Raw genomic sequence first — 18,260 nt, forward strand, 5'->3', positions numbered from 1 at the left:
AGGGAGCCCAGCTGTAGTCAGTGAGTGTTTGAGCACACAAGTCACGGCTGCCCTGGGTCACCGGAAACACCCGTTTACACACTCGGGGTGCTGACGGGATGGCCTGGTCACAGCCGGCATTGGCCTTCTGGCTTCTTTCAGTAAGACTCAAAGATAGAGGCCCTGGGATCCCAGGTGGTCATTTGCTTTGCTTCATGATCCAGTAGATTCCTTCCCTCCAGGGAGAAAGAGGTTGCATGAGTTGTGACACTCTTGTTCTTTACAGAATGACGAAATTGAGCCTGCAGCATTTACTTATGAAAAGTTCTATGAACTGACACAAAAGATTTGTCCTCGGACAGATATAGAGGATCTTTTTAAAAAAATGTAAGTTCTCCTTCTGAGAAAATATTATGTTCTTGTCCCTTTAGACTTTTAAAACATTTTTTTTTTTTGTGGTAATGTTTGAATATAGTATGTTGAGAGTCTCCAGGATTATGTAGCTAGGGTTCCATTTTTCACCCCGTAGCTTATCACTGTAAAAGTTCACTCTGAGTTTTTGAGAAACTTTTACAAAAATTAATGGCAGCACCTGGAACGATCTCCCCTCCGCCCGTTGCATTGGCTTTACTAACTACCTACAATTTTAACCTGCTCCTTTAGGTATTAACCCATGATGTGAACTAACTAGATTTGATTTGGAATGTTATTATGTTGTGGAAAAGTTCATTCATTCTAGTTATCTCAAATGGATGACTTACATGTTGTTTTTAAAGTAACGGCTTTCTATAATGCTAAAAGGAAGAAATGCAGACATTTTCCGTGAGCTAGTGGGAGTGTTTTCTTTCTCTTGTTGTTGGGTTGTTGTTGGTTTTTTTGTTTTTGTTTTTGTTTTTTGGTTTTTTTTTTTTTGGTTTTTGGTTTTTTGTTCTTACAAACAGTCTCTGGCCATTTTAAGAATGCACCACTACTTCAGGGTTAGAAGATAAGTTTAGAATTATCCTCAAAAAATGTCAACATGTAAATCGTGCCTACTGTAGCATCATATACAAAAACTTACTTTTTCTAATAAATTTCTTTTCAGCAATGGAGACAAAACTGATTATTTAACGGTAGACCAATTAGTGAGCTTTCTAAATGAAGTAAGCTTTTTCATACATTAACTCCATAAAGTCTGTGTGCAGTGGCTTGCCTCCTCCAGTGTCTTCATTGCATGCCTGCCTCCATTTGCCCTGTTTGCTTTGCTTCTGACCTGCTGATCTTTCCATATGGCTTCCTTTACCAGGTGCAAAAATCAGCTGCTGCTCCTGTGTTCGTGCACTTCTTATACGTCGGCTTTGCACACTGCTTTTTTTGTTGGTTTCCTTGCTGTGATGTATAGCTCTGGTTCTGTGTGTGTGTGTGTGTGTGTGTGTGTGTGTGTGTGTGAATTTTATAATATATTCATTTAATTAAATGTGTCTATGTTTTTGCAAGATGATATTTAAGGTACTTTTTTTTTTTTCTCTTCCTACTGATCTCATTAAATAGAGAATGGATTGAAATTACCCACACTGTAGCCAGATTCTCCATTGCTAACTTTTTCTCATACCTTTGCATGGACTGGAAAGCTTTATTTTTGTCTCTTAATGGATTGCATGTAAGAACGATACGTAGGTTCCAAGAGAATATTTTGACAACAAGCACAACAGTGGAGTTCCTGGGTGAAAATATAGTACATAATAGGTCAATTAGATGGTGGGTCAAATTTTTACATTTTATTTTTATAACAAGTTTAGGGCTCAATTTAGAATATGATTCACACAACAACCAGCACTGGTTGACAACATTCGCTGAAGCACAAGAGAAAAATATTTTGGAACACGTAATGGTTGCAACTTTTGTGACAACTAAAATTAACTTTTTTTTTTTCTTTACACGTACCAAAGATTGTTCTGTTCAGTGAAACCCGCTGAAGCTCTTGCTAATCCACAATGGAAAATGTCCTTTTTTTTTTTTTTTTCCCTAGCACATTAATGGAACGGACAATATATTTTTGTTTCAAAACAATGTTTTTAGTATAATTTAGCCATTATACCATATAAAGGGAGAAGCTTTGAAGAGAGAGTATCACACCAGACATGAGGTCTCGCCCCAAAGAATGGGCAGCAGCCGTCAGACTGTGATTTGGCAGTTTGTGGAGACAAATCACATCTTTGCCAAAGAGCTTCTGTTTTCTTGCCCTTTTAGGGCTCAGTGACTTCCCATTGGTAGGCTCACCCCGTCAATGCTAAAATAACCAGAGCCTATAGCCTTTGTGCTGGGAAGACTATCTATTCTGTTTATCACACAGATAGATGCCTCTACTTTTAATAAGCCTCTCAGTACAATACAGAATTGATTTCACTTGAAGACATTTCAAGTTTTCCCACCCCACTAGTTTTGGTCACGTGAATACGATGTTCATAATCTTTACCCAGATATTATTCACATTCCTGTGCCACTGTCACTCAGAAGTTAAGTTGCCTTGCTTTGTTTCCTTTAACTCCTTCCCCCTCTTCTGCTTTATTTTTAAGGTGTATTCTTTTATTTCCTTCAGCTTCTTCATGCACTTTGGGTCACTGATCATCTTAAGTTTTGGTGAGATGGGCAGGAAAGTCTTGCTTTTTGCTAAAGAGGGAAGACTGTTGGGAGGCACGGAGAAAATCTGTATCATTGCTTTGCTCCTTCCTAGGAACAAGGTCTTTTGCCTACTCTGAGATGAAGCTGGTATGCAGGCATCTAGTAAACACGACAGAGACCTATGATGTATGTCACCATGAAAATAAAAATTCTGAAGTCTTGAGGACAGGCGTGGCATTCGTGGGCTCTTATCTCGTGCCTTTTCTCTTATGGGTTGTTTCTGTAAGCCTACCCCATCATCACTTGTCATTTTTGTGAGTCTAAGACGTAACATTTATTTTTAAAAGATATGATCGATCCATGCTTCCTGGCTCTGCCATCCAAATTCTTTCTTCAAATACTTATTATTTGATAAGCTTTTATACATCAATATCACAGTGGCCAGTAGCACTCATGTGTTGTTATATTTTCTTCTGCTTGGCTTCTCACTCATGGTAGGGAAGCACCTTTCCTTTTGGGCTGGGACACATGGAATCAGTGTGATTCTTTATTTCTTTAGATCATAGAAACTATAAGATTGTCCAGGAATGTGTACAGCCTTTGTTTTTAATCTAAATGCCCAAATCTCATCCTTTTCTATCCTAGCAAATGGAATTGGAAAGACTAGAGAGCAATCTGAATGTACCCTTGAAGAAGTTTGTCAAAGTTAGAAAACATTCTGCCAGCTCCTTGTACCCTCTTTTGGATCCTACAGTGGCCCTTCTCCTCTTTCCAAAATCAGAAGCACGCTTTAGGCAGAATGACCTTCAAAACCCATAATGAAAGGAGATAGCATTCATTTAAGAAGGAAGCAGGCATTGCAGTGTAAGAGTCTATGGCTCCAAAAGCTTAGATCCAAATGTTTTCAAAATGCCTTAGCTACAATCATGTCAACAAGCCAAAATTCAACATTGTGTTAGAAGCACCATATTATGCAATAAGATGGGAAAAATAAATGAGTCTCGTGAATGCAAAAGGACAAGGTTCTATTCATCGTTTGAAGATGATGATTGAGTACCCTATCAAAAATTATCAACTGAAAAACTCTTTGAGTAAGAGTTCATCAGAATAACCAGATTGACAGCAAAATTCAATAGACACGTGTATACCAGCATTAACCAATTAGAATAAGTAACGGGGAAAAAGTCATGCTACCTCCCACCACTTTCCAGCTTGTAAATCCTTTTATTCTCTAGATAAAATTTTATGTTCAGTGTACTCATGTGTATTTCCAGGAAGCTGGAATGAGAGAAGAGAGTACTGGCCATTTACTCTCTTGGTCACCACGGAGGGGTTTGTACCACCTCCTCCCTATCCATGGATACTTTCATTAGTAGCTTTAGACCTTCTTCTCATCTGCTTCTCAGTATCTCCTCAAAGCGTGATCCATGGACCACCAGCAGCAGCATCCTGTGGGAGCTTGTTAGAAATGCAGAATCTTGGGTCCCACCCCAGACCTACTGACTTGGAATCTGCATTTAACAACATCTCCAGGTGATTTGTCTGCATATTAAAGTTTGTGAAGCACTTCCCTAGTGAATTACCTAGGTTCCTCCTTGGAATGCTTAGTGTGGATGGGAAGAGTGTGAGCATCATATACCTTCCATTATTCTCCATGATGGATTTAGTCATGGAAATCCAGCACTCAGATCTAAAATTTTGCTACAACTCTGCCTCTTGGTCACATCAATGGACCGAGAGAAACTTTTCTCCTTCCTGTTTTATGAAAATAGTAAACCAGAGTCTGAGAAAGCCTGTAGAGATATACACACTGTGAGTTGCCATGTGGTTAGATACTGCTTCCAACTCAGCTATCTGTGGTGGAGCGAATTAATGTCCCTGAGCTTTAGTGAATTTCACTTCTCTTTCCACATTTCCAATAAGAAGCCAAATTGCTTTCAGTTTTACCTTTATTCTCTCACAAATGTGATAACTGATGGGGACAGCCTACAGAATCAGGAGATGCATGGAGGCCTGGAGAGAGAGATCGAGATGAGAAAAAGAAGGAAACGGTCTGAGATGACCACAATTTTCCAGAATCGGCTTTACTTGTTGCTAGTGATCTCCCCCCTGCCTCACACACATTATATGATCATGTTAGGGCTAGACCTGTTTGTTTTATTTTGCTGTTGCATAGGAAAGGGCTTGTGATCACTTTCCATTTATAATATCTTTATTCTTTAATACATAGACACAGGAAGAAAAGGAGGTATTTAGTGTTTTGGGTAAGCCCCCTCTTGCAAATTATTCCTTTATCTTCTTTGTATCTCATCTGAATATTTTTTGGTCAACATCTGTCTCTCCCAGTGCTGCTTGGGTTAAAGCCTGATGATGCTTTTTCTCAGTAAAAGTAAGGACATACTAATGGAGTGATGACCCCTGTCTCCTCATGCATGTGGGCACAGTTCTGTGACCTATTTTCAGAAGTTGTTTAGATCTCACTTTGCAATGTTCTGGAGGTCCAGAGGTGAATGTCGTAGGTTCAACACTCCCCCAAATTCCCATGGAAAACCAGTGAACCCTCAGAGTTGTAGACCATTTGCCCCACTGTGCTTACGGCTGTGTGGGACTCTTCTGCAACCTCATTACTCTGAGTTCACCTGGGAGTGATCTTCTTCCTCTTTGTTATTTCCTATAAACATGATCGTTTTGTGACTCTAATGCAATTTTTTTTAGCTTCTTCCTTGCCTTCGGACTATCCAGAATGCGCTATGCTTTCTTTGTGAAACATGAAAGCTTTAATGAAACAAAGATCATGCTATCTGGTGGACAATGCAAAGACAAATACGGTTTCGTACTGTCCACTTTTAATGCTTGTTTGCTGCAAATGTACAATTAGGGGATGATAGTATATCCATTTTAGGGCTTGGTTTTCCTGGCTTTTGCTTCTGATAGACAGGATGTTCTAGTGAATATTGTGCCCTGGGACTAAATTTCAGTGGGCTTTAATTAGGAGGACATCTCAAAGATTTAGCATTCTATCCTTGCAGGATGTAGATCTTTGGGTTGGTTGATTGGTTTTTTTGTGTTATTGATAATACAAATATGTTAAAAATGCATACTTTTACATGTTAGAGCAGTGTTTCTTAAGCTTGAATATAGCAGAATCACCTGGAAAGCTTGTTAAAAACACAGATTCATGGGTTCCACCCCAGAGAATCAGATCTGGTAGGTCTTTGGTGGGGCCTGAGAATCTGCATTTTAACTTACAGGGCCAGGTGCTGCCACTGCTGCCATCAGTGGGTCACATGATAAGTCACACCAGGCTCACAGGCATATATAGGCATATAAAAAGCACCTAGGAGCATCCGGGTTCCCCCTTCTTTATCTAATATAATCTCTTCTCTCCTTTGCAGCTTAATCTCTTCCCTCTCTCACTTTTTAAATTCATATGGATTTGCCCCCATCATCTCCATGAGTTTTAGAATTCTTACCAATGAGCATATCTTTGAATCAAAAAAAAAAAATAACAAAAAACCAAAACCTACTTTTAATAAGGAAGCATAACATAGTGGCCAACCGTGAAAATGACTGCAGTGGGGTCTAAAAAGGACCTTTTCCTCCCATCTCCATCTTCTTCCGTGACAGTATTTTACAGAGACGGGAGAAGGAATGTGCCTAGAAAGAGTTTTCTGTTCGTTGGTGTAATTGTTGGTTTTTAAAAGCGATGCCTTCTCACCGGAGGGGTGGTGCTTGCCATGGCCTCGAATAGCGGGCTCTAGAATTGCATGATGCCCCTCTGTTTCATAAATAAGATTGTAGCATGCCTTCACGTGCCTGGCCTTCCACAGTCCACCTCACGGTTTCTCTCTGCACGCCCCACGAGTTTTGTTTTTTTATGGTTTCCAGGCCTGTTGTTAAAATAAGTTTCTGCTCTTGCACGTGCATGGACGTGAGCTGTTGTGAGCTGTAATTTCTTAGATTACAACAGAAGCATGCTTCATTGGGATAAACTGACCAAAAGATACCGATTCCTTATGAGTTAACACTCTTGGCTGGGCGAAGAGTTGGGAGGACCAGACTAGGCTAGGCCACCAGTGCTGGAGGAAATCACGTCGTGCGTGTTGCGTTGGCCAAAGGCATTCATTCTGTGTTACCCACTTTTCAGACTTTCATTTCACAACAAATGGGGAAGGGAAATCCATATGAACCTTTCACAGTTGTTTCTCAAACAACATCTCAATACTGTTTTCCAACGTCTGTGCATATATTTGGGTAAAGAAATGTTGCCAAGGTTCTACCTGTTGACCAGGTTTTGCTCACATCTACTTATGTCCCATTATTGCCATGGAAGTTACAGATTTAATGAATGACCAGGGTCCAAGTCACGGTGAACATTAAGGAAGTTTCATGGACCCACTGCCTCCAGATATAGACACACAGACACACACCCACACCCACCCACACACACACACACACATAGACACACACAGCACACACACACACACACACACCTGAAGCTGAGTCAGTAAATTGGACTTTTTTCGCCACTGCTGTGAAGTTTGGATGACAGAACTGCAGAAATGGCATTTTTCCTGGTGTCTCCAATAGTACTCTGAGCATCCAGGTGCTGATTTGAAAAGAATGGCATCGCCAGCTTCCTAGGTGCCTTAATCATTCACGGACTTGCCTTGCCCAGAGAATTTCCTCAGGGCAAACCCAGTTCTAATTCATAGTGAAAAAGACTTTCTGAACTACTGATATTCAAATACAGATTTTCATATTGTCAATAATTGATACATATCCTTGTGCTGATTAATTGTCATCATTATTATAACTATTTGATTTGATAAATATTTACTCAAGAAAATGAAGTTTGCAGACTGCCCAAGAAAACTTTTCTTTATGTTTAAAAAAAAAAAGAAAATGAAATGATGTTTGCCTGTTTTAATCTAGGGATTTTTGTTGTTGTTGTTACTATTGTTTTTCTTTTTGGGCACTTAAGTTAGTACATTAGCAATTTGAGTTATTTGGGTTTTTGTTTTTGTTTTTTGGCTTTTGGTTTTTGGGGTTTTGGGGGTTTTTTGTGGGGTTCTTTTTTTTGTTTTTGTTTTGGTTTTTGGTTTTTGGTTTTTGCTTTTGTTTTTCCCTTTTTTTTCCCCAAAGATTTTTGACCTCATTTTTTATAGATATTTATGCTAAATCTCTCACCTGTGGTATGGTAACTAGAAGACAGTACAATTGACATGCACACCATTTTATATATCTTTGAGCTTATGAAGGAAAAAAATATATATTCTGTATTCTCTTTTTAGTTCAGTGAGGGAAACCAACAAAGCATTCCCAAAGTTGGACTTTTTTGAAGTATATTTTAGGGAGAAAGACAGTAGGACAGTGAGATCCTATCTTTGTAACTATAAATGTGATATTCTAAATAGACCTTATTTTAGAAATTATGTGCTTTAATGATGTGTTATGACCCAAGGGTGAGAAATGTCAACCTAAATGAGGTTATTTTCTCATCATAGCATCAGCGAGACCCTCGACTGAATGAAATTTTATTCCCATTTTACGATGCTAAAAGGGCAATGCAGATCATCGAGATGTATGAGCCCGATGAAGATTTGAAGAAAAAAGGTAACAAAAGTGAAAAAAGACAATTTTCTTTATTAAAGAAAAAGTAAGACTATGCAACTTAAAACATTCTTGGATTTTTAGTTAACGACATCTTAACTGCTTTGGAGCTCCCTAGAGCCAAGAATTTTTAATGGACTGATTTTTTTTTTTCCCTGTTTTAAGTTAGTATAAATTTTACCTTACATTAGAATTTGCCCATGCTGCCTGAGGCGTAATGTAAACTTACTGTATTTTAAACACATGTTAGTGATATTTTCCCCGTTGTAGTCTCTCACATTTGATCTTTGGTATTGCTTAATGCTTAAACTGCAAAAATGCCCGTATGGTCTCTGTTTGCCAGCTTGGGAGGAATTTTACGTCTTATAAAAGTTTATATCTTCTCTTTCTCCCTTTTGTTTTGCCAAGCCAAGTCAATTTTAGTACATGATTTGATGAGCCTACCCATCACTTGACCGCTGTTATGGAATACAAATGCAACTGATAGGAAATTAAATGGTCAGGAATCAGTTATTAGGGTTTCTGAATATTTGTCTCTTTCAATGAGCCATTGGAAGCAGTGTGCTGTCCGTTCCAGTATTTGACAAAGAAAAGGCATGGAGAGGAAGTTGAAGATGAGTCTTTAGCAGAGGGAGGCACCTGCAAAGGATGGGAGAGGTGATGCTACTATAATTGGACAGGAGGTCCTGAGACAAGAGCTACCTGAGCCTCAGCCTTGTGTCCCAGTGGAGGGTTGAAGGGGGATTCAGGTTCAAGTTCTATGTTTCCCATGTGTCCCTGGGTAGTATGGCCTCAGTTTCCATGTTCTTTTTTCTTTGTATCTCAGTGAATGTGGCTAAAAGGTTTATATAATCTCTGGACCCACATGGAACCCATGTATATTCATGCTGGCCCACCACAGCACATGACCCAGCGTGGTCTGTTTCCAAGTCAAATAGTCTTAGACTTACACTTCCTGCTAGGACCTTCCAGCAAGTAACTCCTTCCAGCATGAGTGCTTCCTTATTTACCTTTATGCCAACACTCTTGAGTAGTAGTATTTGTTCTGTACTGCTTGGGATTAAAGTGAAGGGAGGAGTGGCTGATAGCTCATATAACACTTTGCAATATTTGATTTGATTCTTGTTGCTGTCCTGTCACTGTGTGACCTTGAGCAAGGGACCCTATTCCTGGGCCTCAGTTTCCCTGCTCATAACACAGTGGAGCTCATACAGTCATCCAAATAATATTCTGCTCCCCTACCTTCATTTCTTGAAGTTTACAGAGGGCTGACTGGTTGCCAATCTCTGGACCAGATGTTGGGGATTCAAAAGTAAGAGAGTTGTTGAAGGACAAGGCTCAGTAGTTCCTTGGCAGTATGATAAATGTTATGATAGAGGTGTATCTTTCATTATTTCTAAAGTCCTTCCATACCCTAATGTTTATGAAATTGCATTGATGCATCTAAAAATCATAGCTTCACCAAATCATAAATGACAGAAATGTTAAAGTCTGCCATTATTAAGTATGGGTGAGAATGGGGTGCAAAGGCATTATAAACGTCCGGGAGAAGCTTAAACTGTTACAAACAACCACCTTTTTGAATATTCTGGCAATGAGGGGTAGAGTAGAAAACATGCCCTTCTACAGCCCAGCCTATCCACCTCCACGTGTGTATCCTAGATAAGCCCCCTTCTTGTTCCCAGCTCTGGATGTCAGAGGAAGCACACTCACCCCAGTCAGTGGCTTTAAATTTCTTCTACACACATGACTTTCAAATTCTCCACTTCTGACCTCTAACTTCAACTGCAGACCTGCTAGAGTCTTCCATTTGGATACTGATGGGCATTTCAAATATATATGTACAACATGTTTTGATTCTCCCTGCCCTCAGACCTGTTCCCTTCTCAGCCTGGAAAATAAATGTTACCATGATTCACCTGAATTTTTAGGCCAAAACTCTTGGAATCTTCCTTGACTTGCTCTTGTTCTTTTGTTGTTGTTCTTTCATGTCACTTCTGATCCATCAGTAAAACCTCCCAGATCTATCCTCAGAATAAGTCCTGAATAAATCACTTCTCACCATCTCCGCCTTCATTGGTCTATCCATGCCTACATCATGTCATCCTAGATGATGGCAACTGACTTTTAACTAGTCTTCTTTCTACTTGGTGCCCTACAGTTTATGTTCCACACAGCAGCCAGACTAAACCATTGAAAACTAAATCTAATCATACTATTCCACTCTTTGGATAGTTTCCCAACACACTTAGAGTAAAACCCACAGTACTTAGTGAAGACTTCAGGCCAACTAATGTAGCTTTTGGCTTCCTCTCTAGCTTCATTTCTAACTCCCTCTCCCCTTGGTCACACACTCCTGTGTCAAGGTCTTCACACTTGCCTGTCCTACTTGGGATGATTCCCCAGACTGCATGCGGCTTGCTCCCTCTTCATCAGTGTGACCTCCTCAGAAGGGCTTTGGCTGGCCCTGTATCTAACACAGCATCTTGGACATTCTTGATCACCTTCATTCCCTGCTTTCTATTTCTTTCTAGCACTTGCATGACATTACATTATACTTATATTTATTTGCTAATTTATTTGTTCTCTTTCCCATAGTATGTTTTGTGAAGGCTGTTTCTCCCATCACTTCTTCTGTCCCAGTGCCTTCAAAAGTACTTGCTCTTAGAATGGATGTGTGTACCCAAGGAGACAGGTGCACAGATTTTTATTGTAGTATGTTTAATTATAGTTAGAAATTGCCTAAATACCCATCAACAGAATCATGGACAATAAATGGATGTATTCAGACATGGGCCTATTCTACATTCTACAGTCCTACGTACCACCCCCATACCTACTGCTCTACATTATTCAGGGGAAAATAAATGACCACGAGCTGTTTATATTAACTGAATCAGTTATAAGAAAATGTAACATTAGCAAATTTGCATATGCAAATAATGGACTATTTTTTATACAATCTTTTTTAAATATTCACAACTACCTATGGTTTGGAGACAGGCATATGTAGTAGAGTTACAAAGTCATTTGGAGAATGTTCAATACAAAAAGTCGGGAGTGGTTGTCTACAAGGGACTAGAAGGAGGAACTGCAGTAGAATGGAGGGTGGGAGGCCAGGGTGCTGCAGAGGCATCCGTAATTATGTATTCCTCTGGAATATGTAAATAAGGGAAGATGTTATGATGCTGTGGTCTGGGTCCATAGTTATTTATTACGCTATCATCTGTACTTCTTTATAAGCTTGAAATCCGTTCATAACTTGCAAATGCTTAAGTAAAAACAAAAGGCTAAAAAAAAAAAATAAATAACCCAAAAGGCTGAGGCAGTTGATGGTTGTTGGGGTGGGAGATGTAGAAATATTGATCACTTCTCCTGAGACCACAGGGGACCGGCCTTGTATCAGAAAGGACTAACCGAAATGAACAGTGGCTTTTAGGGCCACTGCACATTTCATTGATGACTAAATACTCTTCTCACCAGTCCTATACCCTGTGCATAGATGAAAGAGGAGAAATGGATTGTTTAAACCCAGAGAGGTTGCTCATTCCTTCTCCAATCCAGTGAGAACAGTAGTGCCCTATAGTTGTAGGTTTTCCACTTGAGCCCAACGTAGGGTTTGAACTCACGACCCCAAGATCAAGGCCTGAGCTGAGTTCAAGAGGCAATGCTTAACCTACTGAGCCACCCCAGTGCCCCCGTCTTTTCCACTTTTTTAAGACTCCCTCTCATATGTCTTGTCCTTTATCATTCAGGATAGTCCTGGAAAGCGGGTGTGGCCAGTATTTCTCCCCCATTTGCCAGAAGAGGAGGTTGAGACCCAAGAACGTAGGGAGTGAGTGGTAGAAGCGGAACTGAAAAAGGTCCCTTGACCCCTGGTTGCTACAACTCCTGGCGCTATGATTCTGAGCTCAAGGAATCTGTGCTTCTGTCATCCTACTTACAAAAGCAGAAAGTGCCCTATCTTGTGGAACAGGTTAGGTTACTTGTCATGTGCAACTCTGTTACTTTGTTCAAGTTCCAAAGGATGAAGGTTCTTGGGAAAGAGAATGAGAAGAATTTACTCTGGATTAAGCTGCCTCAACTTACATGAAGAAAAATGTGAAAGTTGTATCTTCCGAGCCACATGTCTACTAGCTGTTCTTTTTTCCCCCAGGCCTCATATCAAGCGATGGGTTTTGCAGATACCTGATGTCAGATGAAAATGCCCCAGTCTTCCTGGATCGTTTAGAACTTTACCAAGAAATGGACCATCCTCTGGCCCACTACTTCATCAGTTCTTCCCATAACACCTATCTCACGGGCCGACAGTTTGGCGGGAAATCTTCAGTAGAAATGTACAGACAGGTTCTCCTGGCTGGTTGCAGGTCAGAAACTCAGGACAGTTTTGTTTTTTGTTTTTTGTTTTTTAATATGATGCGCTTCAACTTAAGATTTTGCTCTAAAAAAGTAGGAGGTAGTATTCCAAATGAAAGGACATTTTTTCCTTCTCTTTAATTGATTATGCTGGTCATGTAACCTTGAAAAAGAACAGATAATCTTTGCTCCAGAAAGTTCTAGAATCCTATGGGCCAAAAGATAGTTTTTACTATAAATTTTTTAATGTCCCCCCTCAAATAAGTAAACAAATATTCCCCCTCCCAAAATTGCAAAAAAAATTTTCAAGAAGTCATGTTAAGTTTCTTATTGGTCTGAAGCATTTGCAAATTTAGCTCTACTTAATGTTAGAAGTCTTGAAATGTCATTCTCTGAGAATGAAGATTATTGAAAATGGTTTTCCTTTTGTGGAAATTGGCAAATATTTGAAGTTTAAAATATGGAAAAAATGCTGAAAGTGAAAAATAAGAAATGTAGTTACATTATGATATATTTTTCTTGGTTATTAATAGCCATACCTTATTTTTAATAGCTCACTATTTTTTGTGTATGGAGAGACTCTAAGGAAATGACATCACTACTTCGTCCTCTGAATACTTGACACAATGAGAACATTTTCTTTTATGGCCAAAGTAACATTATTTCACCTAACAAAATTTTTCAAAACTGTTCCTTAACATCATCTAAAACCTGGCCTGCATTCAGATGTTCCCAACTGTCCCCAAATTGTCCTTCATTGTAGATTTGTCATGACTGGAATTTCATCTAGAACCTCACTGGTGGCTGTATCTCTAAAGTCTGACTTCATCTCTGACAGTCCCTTTTTCATGACAGCAACAAGATAAAGAATATAATGTGATTTTAACCTGTATACCCCATGAAATAATCATGTTACTTATCTCAACCCATGTTCTGCTTCTATAAGAAAACAACTTCTTTTGATGTCTCTCCTTTTAATTTGCACACACATGCAGTATTTTATTATAAGGGCTCAGTCTTGTAATTTCACTGTGTGCCTAGATGCGTTGAACTTGACTGTTGGGATGGAAAAGGTGAAGATCAAGAACCGATAATAACTCATGGAAAAGCAATGTGTACAGATATCCTTTTTAAGGTAAGTTTCAAAATAGCCATAGTCTCTTCCAGACTATCGTAGAGACAGATGAAGTGGAGAAAACAAAGTATTCATTTTCTCAAGTGTTTTACCTTTGTATTCCTTTCCTCCAGCTTTGAGGAGAAAGTCAAGAAAAATGTTTTCTCCACTTCCTAGCACCTTCCTTTTCTGACTTTGCTGCTTTCAGATGGTGACAGCACCATATAATGAGGCTTCTTCCATCAGAATCCCCGACTCCAACTACTTTTAAAAAGTATTGTTTTCTTGCTTATTTTGTGTTATTTCTGAAGAACGTCAAAATGGCATAAGAAGATAAATAGAATACAGAAAATAAAATAGATTATAAATAGTGCATATCAGAGCAAGAAGCTATTTTGACTAGGTTAGAGTTGATGAGTCCACAATATCAAATCCTATAAACGGCCAAGCCATGCCACAGACGGGTTCCAAACTGTCTAGAATTCATGGCGCGGAGAGAAACATGATGATTCACAAGATTTGCAAAATAGAAACCGGCCCATTGGTCCAAAGAAGTGTAGTTGCTCCCAGTCCTGATGCCAGAAAGAAGGCTTTTCCCCAAGGACCCTCAAAGAGAGGCATCTACAGTTTTACAAACAGGCATTTCAATAATGGCCTTTTGGTGATCTCTATGTACAGTTGGAAGGTTAGTTTCTACAATATGCTTTAGTGATAGCCTGCCAAAAGACAAGTAAAAAAAAAAATGCAATTCTGTGGTTGGCCACTGTTCAGGTACATCTGTCTCTGTCAGTTGCGTGCAATTTGGGATGGTTATGGCAACATCTGGAGCAATGGTTCTTGACCCTGCCTGCGTGTGGGAAATCACCAGAGGTATTTGTAAGAACAGATGCCTGGGCACTAGACCTATGACACTGCATGCATACCATTTCTCTTAGCCAGATGTTGTTGAATTTGAGCAGCAGCAAATTCAGGGTTATGTTCCCTGAGAGGGAATTGCACTGCTTGAGTAATACCAAGAATGTATTCCAGTAGGAAGCCATGAATTTGCATAGCCAACTAAACTGACAGGAAGGGTTGTCCTCTTTAGAGAATTAAGGGGCCTAATAAAGAAGCTTAGCTGAAAAGAAGTAATTCTTGGTCAACTCAAGTTGGCAAGCAAGGTCACAGAAGTTTCACCTAAAGAAACTTGAAGCAAGAATAGTTAAAGGACCACCTTAGGCATAAGGATGCTCCTGAAAACACTCCATGATTCTCTAACCCAAGGCATTAGATGGGTTTCAAAGGGACTAGCCTAGATTACTATTGTATAATTTTTTCCAATTTAACTGAATGGTGGGATTTTCCCTGTGGTTAGCAATAAGCCAGTAAGAATTTGGGGATTTTTACCAAGTATGATGCTGTGGTTGTGGAAACATTGGTTTGAAACCGCGCTTTATAAAGCTAAGCCGAGAGCAAGGCCAGCTGTCTGTGGGAAGGATATGCTCAGCTTGTCTAAAGGGGGTTTCAGATGACTGAGCTTCCAGTTCAGAAAGAGGCAGCCGGAACACCACCTGTCTCACCTCACACGTTGCTTGATCAAGGAGAACAGCCTCCCTCGTCACCTGCTCTCTCCCCCCACCACCATTTTCATCAGGCTAATCAGAAACAAAGGATGTTGCGAATGTCACAGGAATCTTCATCGAATTAATGAAATGTAGCCAAAACCCCACCTGCTCTTCAGCAAGAAAGATGAGCTCTGAACCTGTCTTGCCAGATAATCGAGCATGCCCTTGAGACGAAATTTCTTGTCAGTTAATAGCATCATAATTTTGGAGCTGTCAACGGTAGCTTTGAAAAAAAATTGTCATTAACCATTAGCTGTGCTTGGGTCTAACCGCAAGGGGGCTCTCCCTGTGCCGGTATCAAGATGAATGGGCTCTCCAGAGCCCATTGCCAGAACGGACTTTCTGAAAAGCCAAAACTAATAGTCTCTGAATGGGTTCAGGTGCCTTAATTTGTTTTTTGGCTCTTCTCTCTCATTAACACTTTTTATCTTTAAAGGATGTTATTCAAGCCATCAAGGAAACCGCATTTGTCACATCCGAATATCCTGTCATTCTCTCCTTTGAAAATCACTGCAGGTATAACGAGGGGTTCTATTGGAAATATCTACCATCCGATTCCCACTGCTGCTCTACATCTTTTTAAAGAGCTGAATGGTTTGGGGGTAGTGGTAAGGACACTTGGTCTTATGCAAAAAAAAAAAAAAAAAGAAAAGAAAAGAAAAGCCTCAAACCAGTACCACCACCCCCAACCTCAAAAAAAGGAAAAGAAAATACAAAGGGGAAAAAAAAAACAAGTCATCTTGCTGTGTTTTTGAGATCCTCCCTCTAAATGGTGAGCGATCAGGACACCTTGCTCAAAGTTCCACTGAGCTGGAAGATGTGGCAGTGGATTAGAAAGCAGACTTGATGAACTTGAAAGCCATTTTTTATTCTGCTTACCAGCTCTTATTGGGGCGGGGGGCGGTTAGGATCTGCTTTTGAAACCATTCCAGTTAAAGTCTCTGGCATGTAACTGAGTGTCTCACTTAGCATCAAGAGAACAAGTATGGATTTTGCAGAGTGGGAGTTTTGAATCACCTAGGAATGGGTGTTTCTTGTTCTTGGACACATAATGGATGTTTGAATTTACGAATGCCAGTTCTCCCTCTTTCTCTCTCTCTCTCCAGCAAATATCAGCAGTACAAGATGTCCAAATATTGCGAAGATCTATTTGGGGATCTCCTGTTGAAACAAGCACTTGAATCACATCCAGTATGTATTTTTAGCAAACCATATTTCTAACCTGAATGGATTTGTTTTGAAATTCATTTCTAAAGGGTCAAGTAGTGCTACAGGACTAAAGATCTTCGTATTTATTTAAATTCATTGGTATGGAAAGCTTTTGTGCTTCGGACAGATGCGTAGAGAGGAACATAAAGTAAACATCTGGTTCAATTTAATTTTAAGGGTCTCAAGGCCTTTATGGTTTTTGAGATCTCTGTCCTAAAGTTTTACAAAATGCCCACTGGCCTAGGGTCTGTGCTCAGCATTTGTTCTCAAGTTGGTTGTCTGATAGAACCATCTAGAAGGACTATTAAAAATACCTTTGCCAGGGCTCTACTCAGAGATTTTGAATTAACTGATCTGGGGTAAGGCCTGATCATGATGTTTTTTTAAAAAAAACCCTGCAGGTGAATAAAATGTGCACATAGGGTTCAACACCCGTAGGCCCCCACTGCTGTAAGAAATCCCCTAAATTGAAATCAAAGGGGTCTGACGTTCAAGCTGCCAACTCCAAAACAGATAAGCGGGCTGAGGTGGAGATGGGGAGGGGGCACCTGGGTAGTTCAGTCGGTTGAGTGTCTGACTCTTGGTTTTAGCTCAGGTCATGATCTCGGGGTCCTGAGATTGAGCCCCAGGTCAGCCTCCATGCTCAGTGCAGTCTGCTCGAGAGATTTGTTTCCCAACCCTCTCCCTTCCCCTCTGCTCCTCCCTCCACTCGTGTGTTCGCCTGCACACGTGCTCACTCTCTCTCTCTCTGCGTCTCTCAAAGAAATACAGTAAAATCTTAACAACAACAACAACAAACACTTGGAAAATGTTATACATACAACTTTTGAGCTTCAATTTTACACCTGTAACTTGCTTCATAAAACAAAGATTGGGACACCTGGGTGGCTCAGTGGGTTAAAGCCTCTGCCTTTGGCTCAGGTCATGATCCCAGGGTCCTGGGATCGAGCCCAGCATTGGGCTCTCTGCTCAGCAGGGAGCCTGCTTCCTCCTCTCTCTCTCTCTGCCTGCCTCTCAGCCTACTTGTGATCTCTGTCAAATAAATAAATAAAAGCTTTAAAAAATAAATAAAACGAAGAACCTTTCACCTATGGCCCACAGATAGGCTGTGTGAGGACTGTGACCTCATTCTAATTGTATACAACTTTTTTTAATGTATAATTATTCCACAGAGCTCATCACATTTTGCAAGGATCCATAACCTCCATGTGGTGAAGATCCATTGTCCCAAGATGTAATGAATAGAATTAAGTGTAAAGTACTCTGCAGTATTTAAAAACAAACAAAAAGGAAAGAAAATGCCTAGGACAGGAGAATATTCGCATCCTTTGCACCCACCCCCGATTGTCCTCAGCCTGTGGACAGACGCCATGCTGCGGGCTCCCTGCCTGTGTCCGTGCAACACTATCTTCCCTGTACACTGGCCTGCTTATGGCTGCCAGTGTCTGTGGCTTTTCAAGCCAAGGTGGGGTGCTCTGGTCACCAGAGCGGGCTCTGCCCATATGGGAAGGACAGGCCAGAAGGGCCGCAGAGCTCACACCCCTCCCCCGCAGTCCCCTCACGCAGCAGCAGGGACAGCTCCAGAGCATGGGATCTACACCAGCTGCCAGGCTCCCCAGCAGGACCACACGCCTGCCCCCTCTGTGATAACTCGCCTGATAACACCCCATTGGGGTTGGCTGCTTGCCACCTTTTTCTCACTTTCCTACCCCCCACCCTCCGGTTGGACATTCCTGAGGCTGCCTCCCAAAGAGACTTGGGTCTGTTCACATCCTTGTCTCAGA

General features: G+C 40.5%; 1 protein-coding gene across 9 annotated transcripts in view; it reads left to right on the top strand.

Annotated features, from left to right (window-relative positions):
* Window positions 1-18,260, top strand: part of PLCB4 (phospholipase C beta 4) — a 409,575-nt gene that overhangs the window by 315,322 nt on the left and 75,993 nt on the right. For all 9 annotated transcript variants that reach the window (XM_032351392.1, XM_032351401.1, XM_032351402.1 and 6 more), the window contains 7 exons: window positions 266-366; window positions 1,064-1,121; window positions 8,088-8,196; window positions 12,350-12,560; window positions 13,591-13,684; window positions 15,704-15,783; window positions 16,374-16,458. In XM_032351392.1, coding sequence (XP_032207283.1) covers window positions 266-366; window positions 1,064-1,121; window positions 8,088-8,196; window positions 12,350-12,560; window positions 13,591-13,684; window positions 15,704-15,783; window positions 16,374-16,458 — 738 coding nt within the window. The remainder of the gene's footprint in view (window positions 1-265; window positions 367-1,063; window positions 1,122-8,087; window positions 8,197-12,349; window positions 12,561-13,590; window positions 13,685-15,703; window positions 15,784-16,373; window positions 16,459-18,260) is intronic.

This window comes from Mustela erminea, chromosome 7 (genome assembly GCF_009829155.1).
Source record: "Mustela erminea isolate mMusErm1 chromosome 7, mMusErm1.Pri, whole genome shotgun sequence".
NCBI lineage: Eukaryota > Metazoa > Chordata > Mammalia > Carnivora > Mustelidae > Mustela > Mustela erminea.